This window comes from Trifolium pratense, linkage group LG3 (assembly GCF_020283565.1).
Source record: "Trifolium pratense cultivar HEN17-A07 linkage group LG3, ARS_RC_1.1, whole genome shotgun sequence".
NCBI lineage: Eukaryota > Viridiplantae > Streptophyta > Magnoliopsida > Fabales > Fabaceae > Trifolium > Trifolium pratense.
In genome coordinates this window covers 28,076,643-28,093,290 of record NC_060061.1, presented here as the reverse complement: position 1 = coordinate 28,093,290, position 16,648 = coordinate 28,076,643, and the positions used below count along the sequence as shown (strand labels likewise).

At 32.0% G+C, this 16,648-nt stretch overlaps 2 protein-coding genes across 2 annotated transcripts; one reads left to right on the top strand and one right to left on the bottom strand.

Annotated features, from left to right (window-relative positions):
* Positions 1–2,207: 2,207 nt before the first annotated feature.
* LOC123916787 lies at positions 2,208–8,942 on the top strand. Its single transcript, XM_045968331.1, has 4 exons — positions 2,208–2,868; positions 3,011–3,129; positions 6,940–7,044; positions 7,684–8,942. The coding sequence occupies exons 1-4, from the start codon at positions 2,466–2,468 to the stop codon at positions 8,335–8,337; spliced, it is 1,281 nt and encodes a 426-aa protein (XP_045824287.1). The 5' UTR covers positions 2,208–2,465; the 3' UTR covers positions 8,338–8,942.
* Positions 8,943–12,705: 3,763 nt separating this feature from the next.
* LOC123914892 (glutaredoxin-C9-like) lies at positions 12,706–13,002 on the bottom strand. Its single transcript, XM_045966052.1, has one exon. It carries the CDS (start codon positions 13,000–13,002, stop codon positions 12,706–12,708), a length of 297 nt encoding a protein of 98 aa, XP_045822008.1.
* Positions 13,003–16,648: the final 3,646 nt, after the last annotated feature.

The following is a 16,648-nucleotide window of genomic DNA, read 5'->3' as shown; positions in this document are numbered from 1 at the left end:
TTGGACTTGTTTTATCATTTTTTTTTTTTTTTGCTTCTTTCATTTATCCTTAACATTTAAGTTCAGTTTATTTATAGTTTTTAATATTTACAAAAAAAATAAATTACTATTACTTTTATCAAAAAGTGATTGAGACTTTTAAGTTTTAAATGCTTTTGCTCTAATTTTTGTTAATTTTGACACTATGTAAGTTTTTATTTGGTTTTAGACAAAATGATAATTACTACCGTGAGATTTCAGATTCAAACATAGATCAAAGTTTTAGCTTAATAATATTGCCATTTATAAATATTTTGATTTAAAAAAAAAATATTGTCAATCTAGACATTCTAAAAATTGTTTCTAATTAATTATGGTGTCAATAAAAACATTTGGAGTTTGATAATGATAAAAAATTAAGTTTTTTTTTTAAAAATTAATATCGAGTTCTAAATACTATGTAAACATGTTGCACCCGTGCATCCGCACGGGATTAACACTAGTAGTATCTACGTTATAATTTCAAAAAACATTGTGCAGGCACATGCCCCCATATTGATGTATGTAGCTGCGTCCCTGGCTATGATACGGTAACTTTTCTAAAATCCTTTTATACACCAAGTCAAGAAGAATGAATAAAAAATATAAGGAACATATAAGAGAACCTGTAAGCTTAAGGTTCCCTTTCAGCCATTGTGTGCTTGGGAGCCATCCAAGTACTACTTCACAAGATGACAAAAATCTCACAACCATGTAAGAGAATCAAATGGGTTCTGGAATTTTGAGTTTGTGCAAAACACATCATAATTAAACACATAAGTTTAGTATATTTTGCATCCAAAATAGAAAGACAGGGAGATACGAGGAATAAATATTTGGTATCTTAAGCAAAAGTTAAAGACCATGGAAGAGAGGGTTCATACTTGTAAAATGATTGAATCCACAAATTCCAGTTGAGAAACAGAAAATACCTGTCATGTGACATGATTAAAAGTATTGTTATTAATCTATATTCATGATTTGGCCTTAGCAAGTATCAAATGAAGTAAGCTTCAGTGTCTATAAATCAAAAGAAAATTCTGAAGTAGTCATAAAATGATTTCATTGGAGAATATGCTTAGTTGATGAAATGGCCTGGCTTGTGAGAGATACATATGCTCTTCAAGCATAGAGACAGAGACAAAGAATGCTTTGGAACACATAATCAAGTATAGACAAAGATAAACATAGATTTGGTGACTTATTTGCTATCTACACACACTATGCCGAAAGATATAACACCTAATAAACAAGATAATTTTTGGATTTTGATAAAAAAAAAGCCTACCAAATTAAAAACATTCACAACTCAACAACTAGAATAGGAAAATAATAATAATAAAACAGAAATAGCAACAAAAAAATTGAAATCTCACAACAAAGAAAATAAAAAGTTTAAGTATATTTGTTAATTTATTATTTATTTTAGTTTTTGATAGAAAATATTTTTTAGGTTTTTATATTGAGGGTCATGGGTTCGATTCTCGAGTGAATACATAGAAATTTAATTCGAAAAAAATAAAGGTTTAAATGGTCTTTTGGTCCTTGTAAGTTGGCGTGTTTTTGTTTTTAGACATGTATCTTTTTTTGTTTTTTAGCAATTCATCCCTGTATGTTAAAATATTTTGGTTTTGATCCTAAAGTTAAAATCCGTAGGAAAATCCACAAGAAAACCTGCAGATTTTCCTTTGAATTTTCTTGCGGATTTAAAACCTGCATGTTTCTTATTGCGGTTACTGAATTGGTTTTAAGGGTCAAGACGAGGACCTAAAAAGAAATTTTCAAATATGGGAGATATGACCCATAAAAAATGAAAGATAAGAATGGAACTTCGTTTAAACACAAATAAAAATTGCTCTTTCGGCCCCCCTATGTTGCTCGAAGGCACCTTTATGCTGACCAAATGACCTTAGTTAGTTTTGGAACTTGCGTTCTGAAATGGTTTTTTTTTTCAATTTTTTTATATTTCAGAAGTTACAATCCAAAATTAACTAATTTTGGAATGTACGTTTCGAAATGATTTTTTTTCAATTTTTTAGATATTTCGAAAGTTACAATCCGAAATTAGTTAATTTTGAAACGTAACTAATTTCGAAATTTATGTTCCCAAATGATGTTTTTATTTTCAATTTTTCTTTTATATTTGGGAAGTTACAATTCAAAAATTAGGCGTATTCGAATCCTATCTTCCAAATCATCGTAGATCCAAAAATCAGGGTTATTTTTGAATTTTTTGGGCCTAAGAGGACTGCTGGGCAACTTTCAACGCAAATAGTACACTGAAACTGAAACTGAAAGAACAGCAAAACGACGTCGTTTGAACTCCATCAGCAACCTCAAAATTCCTTCCTCTCTCTCGGTAACCTAACACATTTCAATTAAATTCCGATAAAGCTTCAACATTTCACAACGAAAAAACCCCAAATAACACTTACGAATATTCTTCAATGGACGTAAAAGCTTTAGCAAAATCAAAACGAGATCACACACGACACCTTAACAAAAAGCATCACGGTAACCACAAGCTTAAAACTCAATCACAGTCTTCGTTTTCATCTTCAATCCCAAACCAAAACGACGCCGTAAAGGAACCCTTTGGAAAGCAACAAGTAATCGAGAACAAAACCAATCGCTCAAAGTTTCATGGTGGTTCTTCTGCACTTCCTGGAAATTGGGACCGATATGAAGAAGAAGAAGAAGAAGCGGAATTTGATTCTGTTCCTCAAAGTGGAAGTAAAACCCTAGATGTTGTTGTTCCCAAAAGTAAAGGCGCTGATTTTCGCCATCTTGTTGCTGAGGCTCAGTCTTATGCTGATAAAACACTTGATGACTTCAATGAACTTGTTCCATGTATGTGTTTAATTAATATTAATACCACTTGCATATTTGTGATTAATGTTCGATTATGATAATTGATCATTTGTAATTAAGTAATTGGTTAGTGATACTTTTTTTGTTTAGTATTAATGTTGTTGAGATTATTTTTTTGCAGGGGAGTTTGGTGTGGGATTAAGCTATATACTTGCAGTAAGGGGAGAGGGCATTTTGTCATGGGATGGATATGATAATTTTGTTGTACAGGATAATAAGACTAGTAGTGCAAATCAGGAGGTAATTTGTTTACTTCATTGATTAGCGTTGATATGATTATAAGATCAATAGATTTATTTATCAAAAATTCTTTCTGAATAATGTGGTTGAGATAGTTGTATAAGGTTTCAAGCATTCTACTAGTAGTAGAAGTAGTGAATGCCTTTTAAAGCTTAAGAATCGTTACTAAATTAGTATATATTGTGAATCTGCGATGATTACTACTGCTACTTCAGTACTTCCTTCCAAATGATTGTCACCTAATAAATTGTTTAGCTAATATATTGAGTAAGCCCAAATAATATTAGGAAGCATTTTTTTTCGTTAGAGGGAAAAGATACTCCTTTCCAATACCCGTAACCGTCAGAGTTTCTAGAAGGTGGCCGAGGAATTTGCTAAATTTAGTCAGAATGTCTCAGTCACCTGCTTTCCGGTTTCCACTAAATTTGTTTGAAAATGTGGTTACTTAGTTGATGGATTAGCATCTTTGAAGTTGACAGTATAAATTTGAGATGCAACACTTTTTAATCTTATTTCTTATTCATTCATTATTACATAAGGTTCGAGTATATATGATAGGACAAGTAGGTTAGTCTGTTGAGATCATACATTGATTAGAGATATGGCCAAATTAGTTCTTATAAGGCTCACTTTTATGGTTGAGTTAGGCCTAAAGTCCAAATTCTAAGATGGTATATATATATCCAAGATCTTGTTTTGGCCATCCATATCCTTCCACGCTTTAGATGTGTAGTCTTGGTTGTGAATGGGTGCATTGAGATCTCTGTTATTGGGCCACCCACATTTGTCTATACTACATGCCCAGTTCTAAGTGTGAGTGGGTGTTTTGATATCACACTATCCCATATTGACTTGTGATACAGTAAATGTAGTCCTTATAACGCTTAACCAATCCTCGCTTTTTGAGCTAGGTTTCGGGGTTGAGTTAGGCCTAAAGACCAAACTCTAAGGCTTTGTTTGCGAGTTTGGAGGGAAGGGCTTTGGGGGAGGAAAGTAAGGCCGAAAAAAGAGAAACCTTCCACATTTTTTGAGAGATTGTTTTTGTAGAGAATGATAAATAAATGCTTATGCTTAATATATTTTTAATCTTGAGAATATTATAACAACAAAGATTAAATTTGAAGAATTCATATAAACCCTCATATAAACTCATCCAATACAATTTTTCCAAATTAGAAGGATTTGGTATTATGAAGAAAAATGAACCCCCCAAAGCTCTCCCTTCCCAAACTCCTCTATCCTTTCCACTTTCTCTTTCCTTTTTCCCAAAATCCTCCCCTCCCTTCCCCTCCAAACTTGCAAACAAAGCCTTAGTTAGGAAGAAAAACTAACCAATCTGCTACAACTTAGGAAAATAGAAATACAAATACACAGGATAAGAGATAACAGGAAATAGATAAGATCTGAATTTTGGTGCATAGATATTCATCATTCCCAACTTTCTCACAAATAATTCAACATTAGGTCGAAATGAATAACCCTTGATTTGGTAGGATGTTTGCTAACAGTTGAGTGGTTAGAACAAATGGTGTTCAAATTTTTCATTCATCTAACTTATCTTTTATAAAATCTATCAATTTCTGCATGCTTGGTTTGTTTATACTGCACTGGATTTTGAGCAATACTTCTAGCAAAAGCATTATATTACTATTACTATTACTATTACTATTACTATTACTATTACTATTACTATTACTATTACTATTACTATTACTATTACTATTACTATTACTATTACTATTACTATTACTATTACTATTACTATTACTATTACTATTACTATTACTATTACTATTACTATTACTATTACTATTACTATTACTATTACTATTACTATTACTATTACTATTACTATTACTATTACTATTACTATTACTATTACTATTACTATTACTATTACTATTACTATTACTATTACTATTACTATTACTATTACTATTACTATTACTATTACTATTACTATTACTATTACTATTACTATTACTATTACTATTACTATTACTATTACTATTACTATTACTATTACTATTACTATTACTATTACTATTACTATTACTATTACTATTACTATTACTATTACTATTACTATTACTATTACTATTACTATTACTATTACTATTACTATTACTATTACTATTACTATTACTATTACTATTACTATTACTATTACTAAAAGTTTTGATTTATACCCCTGTAATTTTAATTTGTTTTTAAAAAAGTCCCTCATGAGTTTTTTTAATTAAAAAATGCTGAATTGACACAATATTACTCACATGGCTCATGCTGACTAGATTAAAATTGCTGACCATGCATTTTTTATTATTTAAAAATTAGATACAATTTATTTAATTATTGTTAAAAATAACAAACATTTATTTTAATTAAAAAAACTAGTATCAACCAATCTTCATCCAGTAATTCATCTTGATCCCTAAATTTCTAAAACCACAGATTTTCAAATTTGTATCCAAACCAACCCATTATAATTCAACTACTTGAAGTTGAACATGAAGAAATGAGTTTATGCTTATTGCAAAAAATAAAAGAAGAACATGTTAAGAGAGATTCAAAGATTGGGATTGTAAAAGGTGATGATGAAGTTGTAAGGGTTTCAAAGAAAAAAAAGCTCTCAGATTCACAAAAATCTCTCTGGTCCCTAAAAGCTCGACCCAATTTAAACACTAGCAGCCCCTCTTTGCCAATTGCTCAAACACTGCACCACTACTGATAAAGCTCTTCACTATCACAAATTTGAAAATGGTGAAGATTTGTAGATTTTTACCCTAATCCCCATTTGATTTTATGTCAGTAAAAAACAAGTTTTCAATAAAAACTGTTGATTTGTTTCATCTTGGACATCAAGGTTCCTTTTCTCAACTTAGTGTCATCAGCGGAGGAATATGGTGGCCGGAAAATGGTTTTAACGGGGTGGTTGTCCACAAAAATTTCTTATTTTTGGAAATCTAAAAGGATATGGCAGTAGATCGCGAAGAGAGGGAAAAAATGGTTGTGGTTTTATGGCCAACGGTGGCCACAAGACGGCACGCCGGTTTAGAATAGATGGTGGCAGTGGTTGATGTTTGGAGAGAAGAAGAATAATTTTTTTAAAAATTTATTTTGTATTTCTGAAAAATGAAAATTACATGTTAATTGCCATGTCATAACAAATCCTAGTCAGCATCTGCCAAATCATCAACAATTTGACATATGAGCTAAAAATTCAATTGAGGGACCTTTTTAAAAGTTTTGAGATTTTGCGAGGGCCAAAATCAAACTTTTTTTTTTCAAGGGCTAAAATCAAAACAAGGCATAATTGCAGGGACCATTTTCATATTTAAGCCTTATTATTATTATTATTATTATTATTATTATTATTATTATTATTATTATTATTATCATCATCATCATCACAGAATAGCTATATTGGTCGATTTTGAGGGAATTGCAATACTTCAAGAATCCTTTTATGCCATAGTATTATACTTTCTGAGCTATAGCTCTATGTTCCGCATCAGAACTGCTTTCTGCAACTATGTACTGTTCTTCAAAGTGTTCTCCATAAGATGAATGGATATTTTAAACTGACTCATTAAGCTCTGCTTTCTGCAAAACCAATGTCTGGCTAGGAAAATGCTAACCAATCTGCCACAGCTTAGGAAATAGAAGTACAGATACAAAGGATAAGTGATACAGAAATATATATGATCTTTATCGAGTGTTCTAGTTTGTAGTTTGGTGGTTTCTAACAAGTTATATTCCAAATTTGTTTAGTGCTTTTCCTTACTTAACATGAATTGGGTTTTCATGCAGGCATCATTTATCTCCTTGAATTTGCATGCTATTGCTGAAAAGCTTGCAAAAGTTGACTTATCAAAGAGATTATTTGTTGAGGCTGACCTGTTACCCTCTGAGTTGGTATGTCTATCCTCTAAATTGATCCTGAAAATTATGTGGCTGCTGTCTCTTTGTCACATCTCTTTACATTTAAGTTAAATCTTATTTCATAATATTTATTTTTACATTCCTCATATTGTCTTAATTTCACTTTCCTATTTTTCCTCCATGTGCAACATAGTTATGTTTTTCCGTAGTTTTACATTTTAGTATTTGGCTTAATTTTCAATATGTAAAGAATTGTGCTGTGTTTTATTTACTTCAGATTCTATTTCTGTTATCTGAGTGAAACCATACATGATTATGTAACACACTGACACATGATACCCAGGTCCAGTATGTTTTATGCTCCAGTGTTGTTTCCTAAGACATGGGAATTGCAGAACTAAATATGCATGGGTTGCAAAAAATAATTGACTGATTTCACTAATAATTACAAACATATTTCACTGTTTTCTCCATTTATTGTACAAATTATTGATTGCCGTATATAGAAAGAAAAACATTGTGGATTTTAGTTATTATTAGTTCAAATCGAAAATGCTTTGGTTTTTGGTCTTGTAGTTGTTGTTTTAGTGAAATAAAAAACTTAAGCAGAATACTTAATGCAGGCCAAATTTAACGCTAATTATAAAACATTTTTTCTGGTCATTTTTCCAGTTTGTGGAAGACTTGGCAGTGGCCAGTGACGAACCTGACAGACACGAAACTACAGAGGACTGTGAACTAGCTAAGAGGATTTCTAAAGAATTAAATTTAGTTGATTCTGCAGCAGATCAGTTTACATCATCTAGTTCTTGTAGCAGCAGCCATGCTGCTTCGGCATCTGCCCGGTCCAATGACTTTTTCACTCCTGGGAGCAACATCAATGCTGAATTTCAGCAGGTTGGCAATTCTGCTAAAAATGAAGCATTTCAACCTAGTGCAGAAACTAATTTACAATTCATCAAAGATACAATTGTGAAACACTCAGCATTTGAGGTAGCTGCTGCTGAAAAAGAACTGGATATGCTTCTAGATTCACTTGACGAGACCAAGTCCTGTGACTCCTTTACTGTTCCGTTGGGAGTCTCTTCAATGGATCTTCCTAAGATTTCCAATAAAGAGCCAGTTCAATCCAGAATTTTATCTATTTCCACTAGTCTAGATGATGCACTTGACAACTTGCTAGAGGAAACATCCACTATGATGAACCCACATGTTTTATCATGGCCACAAGAAGAAAAGCCTGTCCATCACAGCATGCTATCCTCACATTCCCAAAACAAAGAAAAAGTTTCTGATGATTTTGATTCATGGTTTGATACACTTTGATCAGTGAAGTTCCACAATTCTTGCTGATTTGATGTATCCGTTGCTACTTTTGAGAGTGGCCTGGTGAATGAAAAACAGCTTTCTTCATGACCCTTTATTGCGAAGTCTGATCCGATAAATTGCCCCTTAGACCGAGGTTTGAAACAACGAGCACATTTACAACCCTAACCATCGTGCACTGTATTTATTGCATGAAACACTTGAACTCTTTTCTTCAGTACTTCAGTCTCATCAAACACTATTTCCATGCAAAGGAAGGATTCTCTGACAATCAAACTGATTATTACAATACATACAGATGGCTAACCACCATCAGCAGTCAAACCCAGGTTAGACATAATTATGGCTTAACCTTAAATGAGTAAGATATTTAAAGCTCAAACATACTTATGGCTTGGGCCATGTTTGGATAATTTTAATTCATGGTTTGTTTTGACAAACAATTCTTTTACTCAAATCATGGTTTAACCACTTGTGGAGGAAATCCTATTTATACTTTGATTTGTTAGGTACAAATCATAATTTTAACATGGCATAGTTAATGTTTTGTTGCTGTCTCAAAGTTACTGATAGTTTGATCATCAATAAATTTACTATTCACTATACAATATACGGCTTTTTCTATCATGGAAGAGTGAAGAAAGTGGTGCATGGTGCACAAGTTCCGAATAATAATATAACGAATACGAATTTTACAAAATCCACCGTTGGATTGAAAGATTATATCATATAGATTATCCATAATTTTTTTTAGAGAAATTGAAAATCATTTGATATGTTATTGAGACCCATCAAAATTAACGGTATTCAATAAAAACTCATAAACCTATACGCAATAATCATCCTTCTCAAAAACTCATAAACCTATTCAATATAGGTTTTTACTTTTGTTTTGGCTTCAAAAGAAAAGAAGGAGAGATAAGTAACTAGTAACACTATCTCTCCTTCTTTTGTTTTGACACAATATAATATCTCTTCTTCATTGGTAGTATTCATCAAGATCTATTCTTTATCTTTGAAGCCAACAACACTATCTCTAATTCATTAAGATCTCATCGTCAGCACCATCTTCTTGTTCTTCTTCTCAAATTCTAGTAATTTCATGTTTTTGTTACAATTCTTTTTACAAGTTTTTATTTTTATGTCTTTTTGACATAGATCAGAGACTTTTGATACCGTGTTTTTTTTTCATTTGGATGTTTAGTGATATAGATCTGTACATTTCTTCTATTTTCTCCATTTATCTTGGTTCTGGAATTTTTTTTTTTGTTTGAGTACTTACCCGCATGAATCCAACCGGACGAAATCAATATTCAACAAACCTGAGACCCGTAAAACCGAAGTAAAAAAAGGGTCGAAATGGGCCTAGAAATAGCAATCATGATTTGGGCTGGATGGGGGTTTTAGGCCCGAACCGACCCTACCCGGCCCGTTATCCACCCCTCGCATATACACAAAAAGTCAAAAGTGGAACTTTCCTGGTAGTGGTACCAATACTGCTAGAATACAAGGACGTGTCACAGGCATAATAATAAGAGCACCGCTATTTATCACGAAAGAAACTTTCACGAGAATCACGACAAGATGTATCTCACACTCAAGATTACGCCACATGTCTTTTTTAATTTTTATTTCTTTAAAACAAAATCAGAAGATCTAGATCCATTTATTTGTTTCCTTTTGCTCGACCCATTCCCAGGCGAACTACCCACCATCTCCGTTTTACCGCCGGCCAGTGTTCATCTCACCGCTATATTCAGAGCACCGCTGCAATCTCTCGCCATCGTTGTTCTTCACAATATAAATAAGAGGCATCAATTGATAGTTCTCTGCAAGGTATAACATAAGCATGCATATTGATAAAACAAGTGGCAGATTTCATGCAACCAAAATAAAAGGCATCAATTGTTGAATAAACCATATCACAATTTTTTTATAATTCGGAAAAATTGATTCCTCATCGCCGTTGTTTCACCGCCTCACACAACCACACGCCTTTCCCTCCACCAATTGAACAGAGGTTGGCAGTCAAGGGAGATGGTGATGCTGAGTGTCGTTTTCCTATTTCTCTGTCATCGATTTTAAGAAGAAAAATATTGGAAGGAAAGTTGAGAAGAAAAAAAGAAAAAACTGGGACGAAAGATATGTTTCGCGTTTTTCGTTTTCCAGACCTTCGTAGGAAAAAACATTTCTCTAATAATAATAACAAATAAAATAAAGTTAAATATCTTTTGTCTTTATAAAATTGAGTTTTTTAAGTTTAGTCTCAGTTAAATAAAATTGAGTTTTTTTAGTTTAGTCTCAGTTAAATGTAGTATAACATTTGCAACATTAGTCTGTATTGTCGAATTTCTGGTGATTGAATTAATAATTATCGTAGTGAACATTGTCGCATAAACATTTTCATTGACACATTTAGATCTTTTATATTTTTTTAAAGGAAATTAACCTTTTATTTGAAGAGAGAAATGCACATAAATATCAATTGTGAACCTATTTAATTTTTTTTTTTTTTGGAGTTTTGGTAATTTTTAACTTATGTCTATCTCTCACATAAATTGAAATGAAAGAATTTCATGGTGTTCTCAGGACAAGCAAGCCATAAATTTTATTACTTATACATTATTATTAATTAATTATATTTAGACTTATCAACAAAGTGATCAAATAATTATTTGAAATAATGTTAAAAATGTCTCTCTAACAAAATGTCTCTTAACATTTGTCTCGATCGTCTGATTTAAATCAACGGCTAAGATTATTTTAGCGTGCAATTTGGACCATCGAATATCAAATTAATAGTTAATATTCATTACCATGTGGAAGTTCAACTGCAAACAATCATGATCCCAACTTTGTTAGGGTATATGACTTAGTTACTGGAGTGAGAGATTAAAGACTATTATTTTTAATAAAATGAGTTGATTGTGTTTGAAAAAAAAAAAATAACACTGATTTTGTTGAATAAAAAGACAATTAACACCGATTATTTTTTTTACAGCATTTTTTTTTTTAAAAAAAGAGTAATTTTGCCAAGTAAAATGAGATTGACAGAGGGGTCGATCAACTTGACCAAGTCAGTTAATATTGAATGAAGCCAAAAACTATTTTGAAATATTGTGGAAGCAAATGAGTGGATTGAATAAGTGGCAAAAGAGAAGGACTATTAAAGATATATACTCAAAATGAAATTCTCCACTAATATATTTGCATTTTACACATGTCAACAAATTTTATCCATCTCAACTAAGATTGGGGTGCGTTTGATTTGCTAAAAAACAGGGGACTGGACATGACAACTTTTGTTGTACTCTGTTTGATTTGAAATTTGTTATGGGACTGGACAAATTAGATAGCAAGGAACAGGACAAAAACAATATTTTTTGTCCCTCACTAAACCACGGGACAACTTTTTGTCCACAGTACAAACATAAAAAATACGAAAATACCCATTTTATTTTTGAATATAAAAATATTATCATCCTATATCTTTTCGGTACAGGTTTGTCCTGTCCTGTATTATCTTGTTCTGTTTTGTACTGTTATGTCCAGTCCTTGCTGTTTTACGAATCAAACGCACCCCCAATCTTATTCTAAAGGCATGAAAAATAACTTTTGAAAAACATTATGTGTGTTTGGTTTGGCGGTGAAGAGAATTGAGTTTGACAAAATTGAGTCTAAGAGAATTGATTTTGGTTAAAAGTGAGTTGAACAGAATTGATTTATGTTCGGATATATTAACAGAAAAGTGATTCTTGTAAACCCATGATGTTTGGATAGTTTGGATCAAAATTGAGTTTGAATGCATAATTACTAAAATGGGTATTGATATCTACTTAAAATTATATTTCTATTTTTTTGTCCAGACTTTTTCTGTTTTTTTGTATCTAAGTCTCTTTATGCTAGGTGATTAAATAAAGGTTTAATTGCATATTTGGTCTCTTATGTTTATTTTAGATTTTAATTTGGTACCTTATGTTTAAAAAGTTTCAAGTTGATCATTTACGTCAAATTTTCGTTTAAATCGTCGACTTATCTAATGAATTTATGTACGTGGACCACTTAGGAGAGTACTATGTGAAAGTTTTAGAAAAAATTAACTCAAAATTTAACAAAAAGTTAGAAAAAATTAACTCAAAATTTAACGAAAATGACCAACTTATGTTGAGATCAATAACATAAGAGTCTAACTTGAAACTTTTTAAACATAAGAGATCAAATTAAAATCTAAAATAAATATAAGGAACTAAATATGCAATTAAGCCTTAAATAAAATATTGTCAATTTTTATTTTGTTACAATAAAATATTATCAAATAAGTCTATCAAGTAAAACATCTATATATGAGTGGCCATAAAGCTCATATTTTTAAAGCCATAAAGCTCCTGCTTGTTTGAGAATATGAACCAATTCACCAGAAATATGAGTGGCCATAATTCGATCCAATCCTCCAAACAAATTTCCACCTATAAACACTGCAGGAAATTGAACTTTTCTACCATCATTTGCAATAAATTCTAATTCTCTAACCACACCAACTTCATCTTTCTCCTCAACCTCATGTACGGCTGGATTAACACCGAGACCAAGAAGCAGACGCTTCACGACATGGCTCATACAACATCCGCATCTAGCAAAGACTATAATTGCGTTCTTTGATACCATGTTATGAAACATTGCTTTAGTCTTTGCTAGAAAATTTCAGTGGTTTCTTGAGTAAATAAAATTAGAAAATAGATTGTTTGTAATTTTTTTGATTTCCTAGGTTGTCATGCGTTTATTTAGGTTGCATATATTTATAATTATGTGGGTGTAAATTAGCAAATGAGTGCACAACATTTACCCAACTAACTCTCAATTTTATAGTGTAAAATAACTAAATTTCAAAGATTTTTTGTCCAAAATGAAAAGATGCGCATTGCTAGTTTACACCTTAATATTTTTAGGTGGTTGTAAATTACTAAATTAGCAACACACATATATAACCGATATAGATTTTATAAAATCAACCGTTGGATTGAAAGTTTATATCATATAGACCATTGATGTAAAATTTAGACAAATCCAAAATCATTTGATATGTTATTGAGATCCATCCAAATTAACTGTTTGTGTCTTTTTTTAAATGCCGTTAATCGTTTGATATGTTACTGGAGTACATCCAGACTAACGGTTTGTGTCTTTTTTTAAATGCCGTTAAAAATACATAGGAGTCGATCGTAAAGTTGAAGAAACACCAAAGTTCTTGATGCAAACAACATGTAGAGTTGATACAAATACAATAAAAAAGAAACATGATCTGAGAATGTCTAATTTGAAAGAAGAAAAAAAGAAAACGATCAATCACAGGCGAGGAGAGAATACATGGGAATGAAAAGATTAATTACCTGCAACTTAAAATATTAAAGGTCATCGTAAAGATTAATTTAAGGGCTATAATTTAACTCTCTCATCTCTCACATTAAAATATCCTATCATTTGAAACATTCCCTAATTCCCTAAGGGCTATATATATATATAAGTTATGTAGCAAGTATATATTTAGAAGTGGAGATTTAGAATAAGACGAAAGTGCTACAGTGCGTCGCAGCTGTGCTATAAAATATTTGTTCAAAGCAAAACATAATCCATAATATAATATGATCAAAAGTGGGAAGATCATCAAGAAATAAGTCTAGATCAGTTGTTATATAAAATACGATTTGAAAAGTTAATACAAGAAAGAAGAAATTATAATAAAACATTTTTATTCAAATATGAAAATGCTTACAAAATATAGGATCTCTAGAATTCCTCAGATTGTTCCTCTTTGAGAATTTTTCGATGATCCTTAACATAAACTATACTTCATTTTATAGATGAGAATGAAGCCTCTAGACTTAAGGTACTGACAGCTGTCAGTTATACCTAAATGATTACATTTTGAACTACACCTAAATAATTACATAACTTTACATAATAGTCAAAAGTAGACAATAATATTGTTTGCCACGATACTAACTTTAACTAAAGTAAAGATTCCAATATAATCTTGTCGGCCATAATACTGTCTGTTGTAATAATTGCTTAATCTTGAAGATCTATTATTCCAAAACAGTCATCTCCATTATTAGGGGATGAACTTTGAGATGATCCCACAGAATCATCGTCATTGTTAATATCTGATTCTGAAATAGCAGCTTGTAATTTTTTCATTAATTCTTTCTTGTTGGAAGAAGACGATAAATCAGCCAAAAATTTTGATTTTTCTAGTGTAATTTTGTCTTGCTATTAATGAAGTCAAACCTATCATGTTCCTCATTCTTTTGAACAATTCAGTTTGTACTGACTTTGTCATGATATCAGCAATCTGTTCTTCACTTTTGCAATGTTGCAGACACAATCTTCCATTATTCACTTGTTCTCTGAGATAATGAAATCTCATCTCAATATGCTTGCTCTTGCCATGTGCAACAGGATTCTTGGCCAAATTTATTGCTGAGATGTTGTCAATATTCATGGTCACTGATCCATGATCTTCACCTGTCATTTCTTCCATTAGATTCACTAGCCAGATGGCTTGGCATGCACATAATGATGCTGCAATGTATTCAGCCTCACAAGATGATAAGGCTACTACTGATTCCTTCTTAGAACACCATGCTATTGGAGCATTATTCAACAAGGATAAGTACCCTGCAGTTGATTTTCTATCATTTGCATCTCCACACCAGTTTGAATCAGTATAAGCAATCAATTCACATTGATTTCCTTTGTCTGTATTAGGGAATAGTATTCCATAATCCATTGTACCTCTGATATACCTCAATATTCTCTTTGCAGCAGCTAAGTGTGATAGTTTAGGCTTTTGCATAAATCTGCTAACTACACCAACACTATAAGCCAGGTCAGGCCTTGTATTACACAAATATCTCAAGGATCCAATGAGGCTTCTGTACTTTGTTGGATCTATCTCAGCTTCTTCCACACTCTTTGACAATTGTTACCTTGGTTCAGATGGAGTAACTGCATGATTGCAGTTTTGCTATCAAATTTCTTTAGAATTTCACTTGCATACCTTCTTTGATGCATCAATAGCCCTTTACTGCACTTGTAAAATTCAATCCCTAGGAAGTATGAAATATGACCAAGATCAGTCATTTCAAACTCCTTCATGAGTTCGCACTTGAATTTACTTATCTCACTTTCACTGCTACCAGTTATCAGCAAATCATCTACATATAGGCATAAAATCACTAAGTTATCACTACTTGATCTTCTAACATACACACCATGTTCTGTAGTGCATTTTATGAATCCTATATCACTTAGATAACTGTCAATCTTCTTGTTCCAAGCTCTGGGAGCTTGCTTGAGGCCATATAGTGCTTTATGCAGTCTATACACTTTATCTTTCTGACCATCAACTTGAAAACCAACTGGTTGCTTCACATACACTTCTTCATCTAAAGGGCCATTTAAGAAAGCACACTTCACATCCATCTGATATATAGACCAGTTGTTGATATTAGCTAATCCAACAACTAGCCTTATTGTTTCAATTCTAGCCACAGGAGCAAAAACTTCTTCAAAATCAATACCTTCCTTTTGAAGAAATCCTTTTGCTACCAATCTTGCCTTGTCTTGCCTTGTGTCTGGTTACTTCACCTTGTGAATTCACCTTCACTTTAAACACCCATTTCACATCAATAGCCTTCTTGCCATGTGGTAAACTCACTAGGGACCATGTATCATTGTTTTCTATTGAATCCAGTTCTTCAATCATAGCATTGATCCATTTTGGATCACTCAATGCTTCACTCATACTTATTGGTTCAATGTTGGCAAGAAATGCATAATGAACTATCTCACCCTCATCATTCACTTGATCATCTGGTGTTGTTTCACAGTCTTGCAGTCTTGCTGCATATTTCTAGTTCTCTGTGGCCTGTTTGCAGCTGTTTGAACTTGTGCTTCAGTTTCAATTGTTTGATCTTCAAACATGATTCTCACATTATCTTTCTTAGCACTTTGAGTCCAATCCCATTCTTTAATTTCATCAATTATCACATCTCTGCTTACTACAATTTGCTTTGTCACAAGATCAAGCAACTTGTAACCACCTGTTGAATGATAACCAACCAACACCATTTGATTTGACTTGTCATTCAACTTTCTTCTTAACTAGTCTGGCACATGTTTATAGGCAATAGAACCAAACACTTTCAAGTGACTTAAACTTGGTTTAGTGTTTGACTAGCACCCTTCTGGTGTAATTCCTTCTAATTTCTTAGTAGGACACCTGTTCAAAATGTATGTTGCAGTAGACACA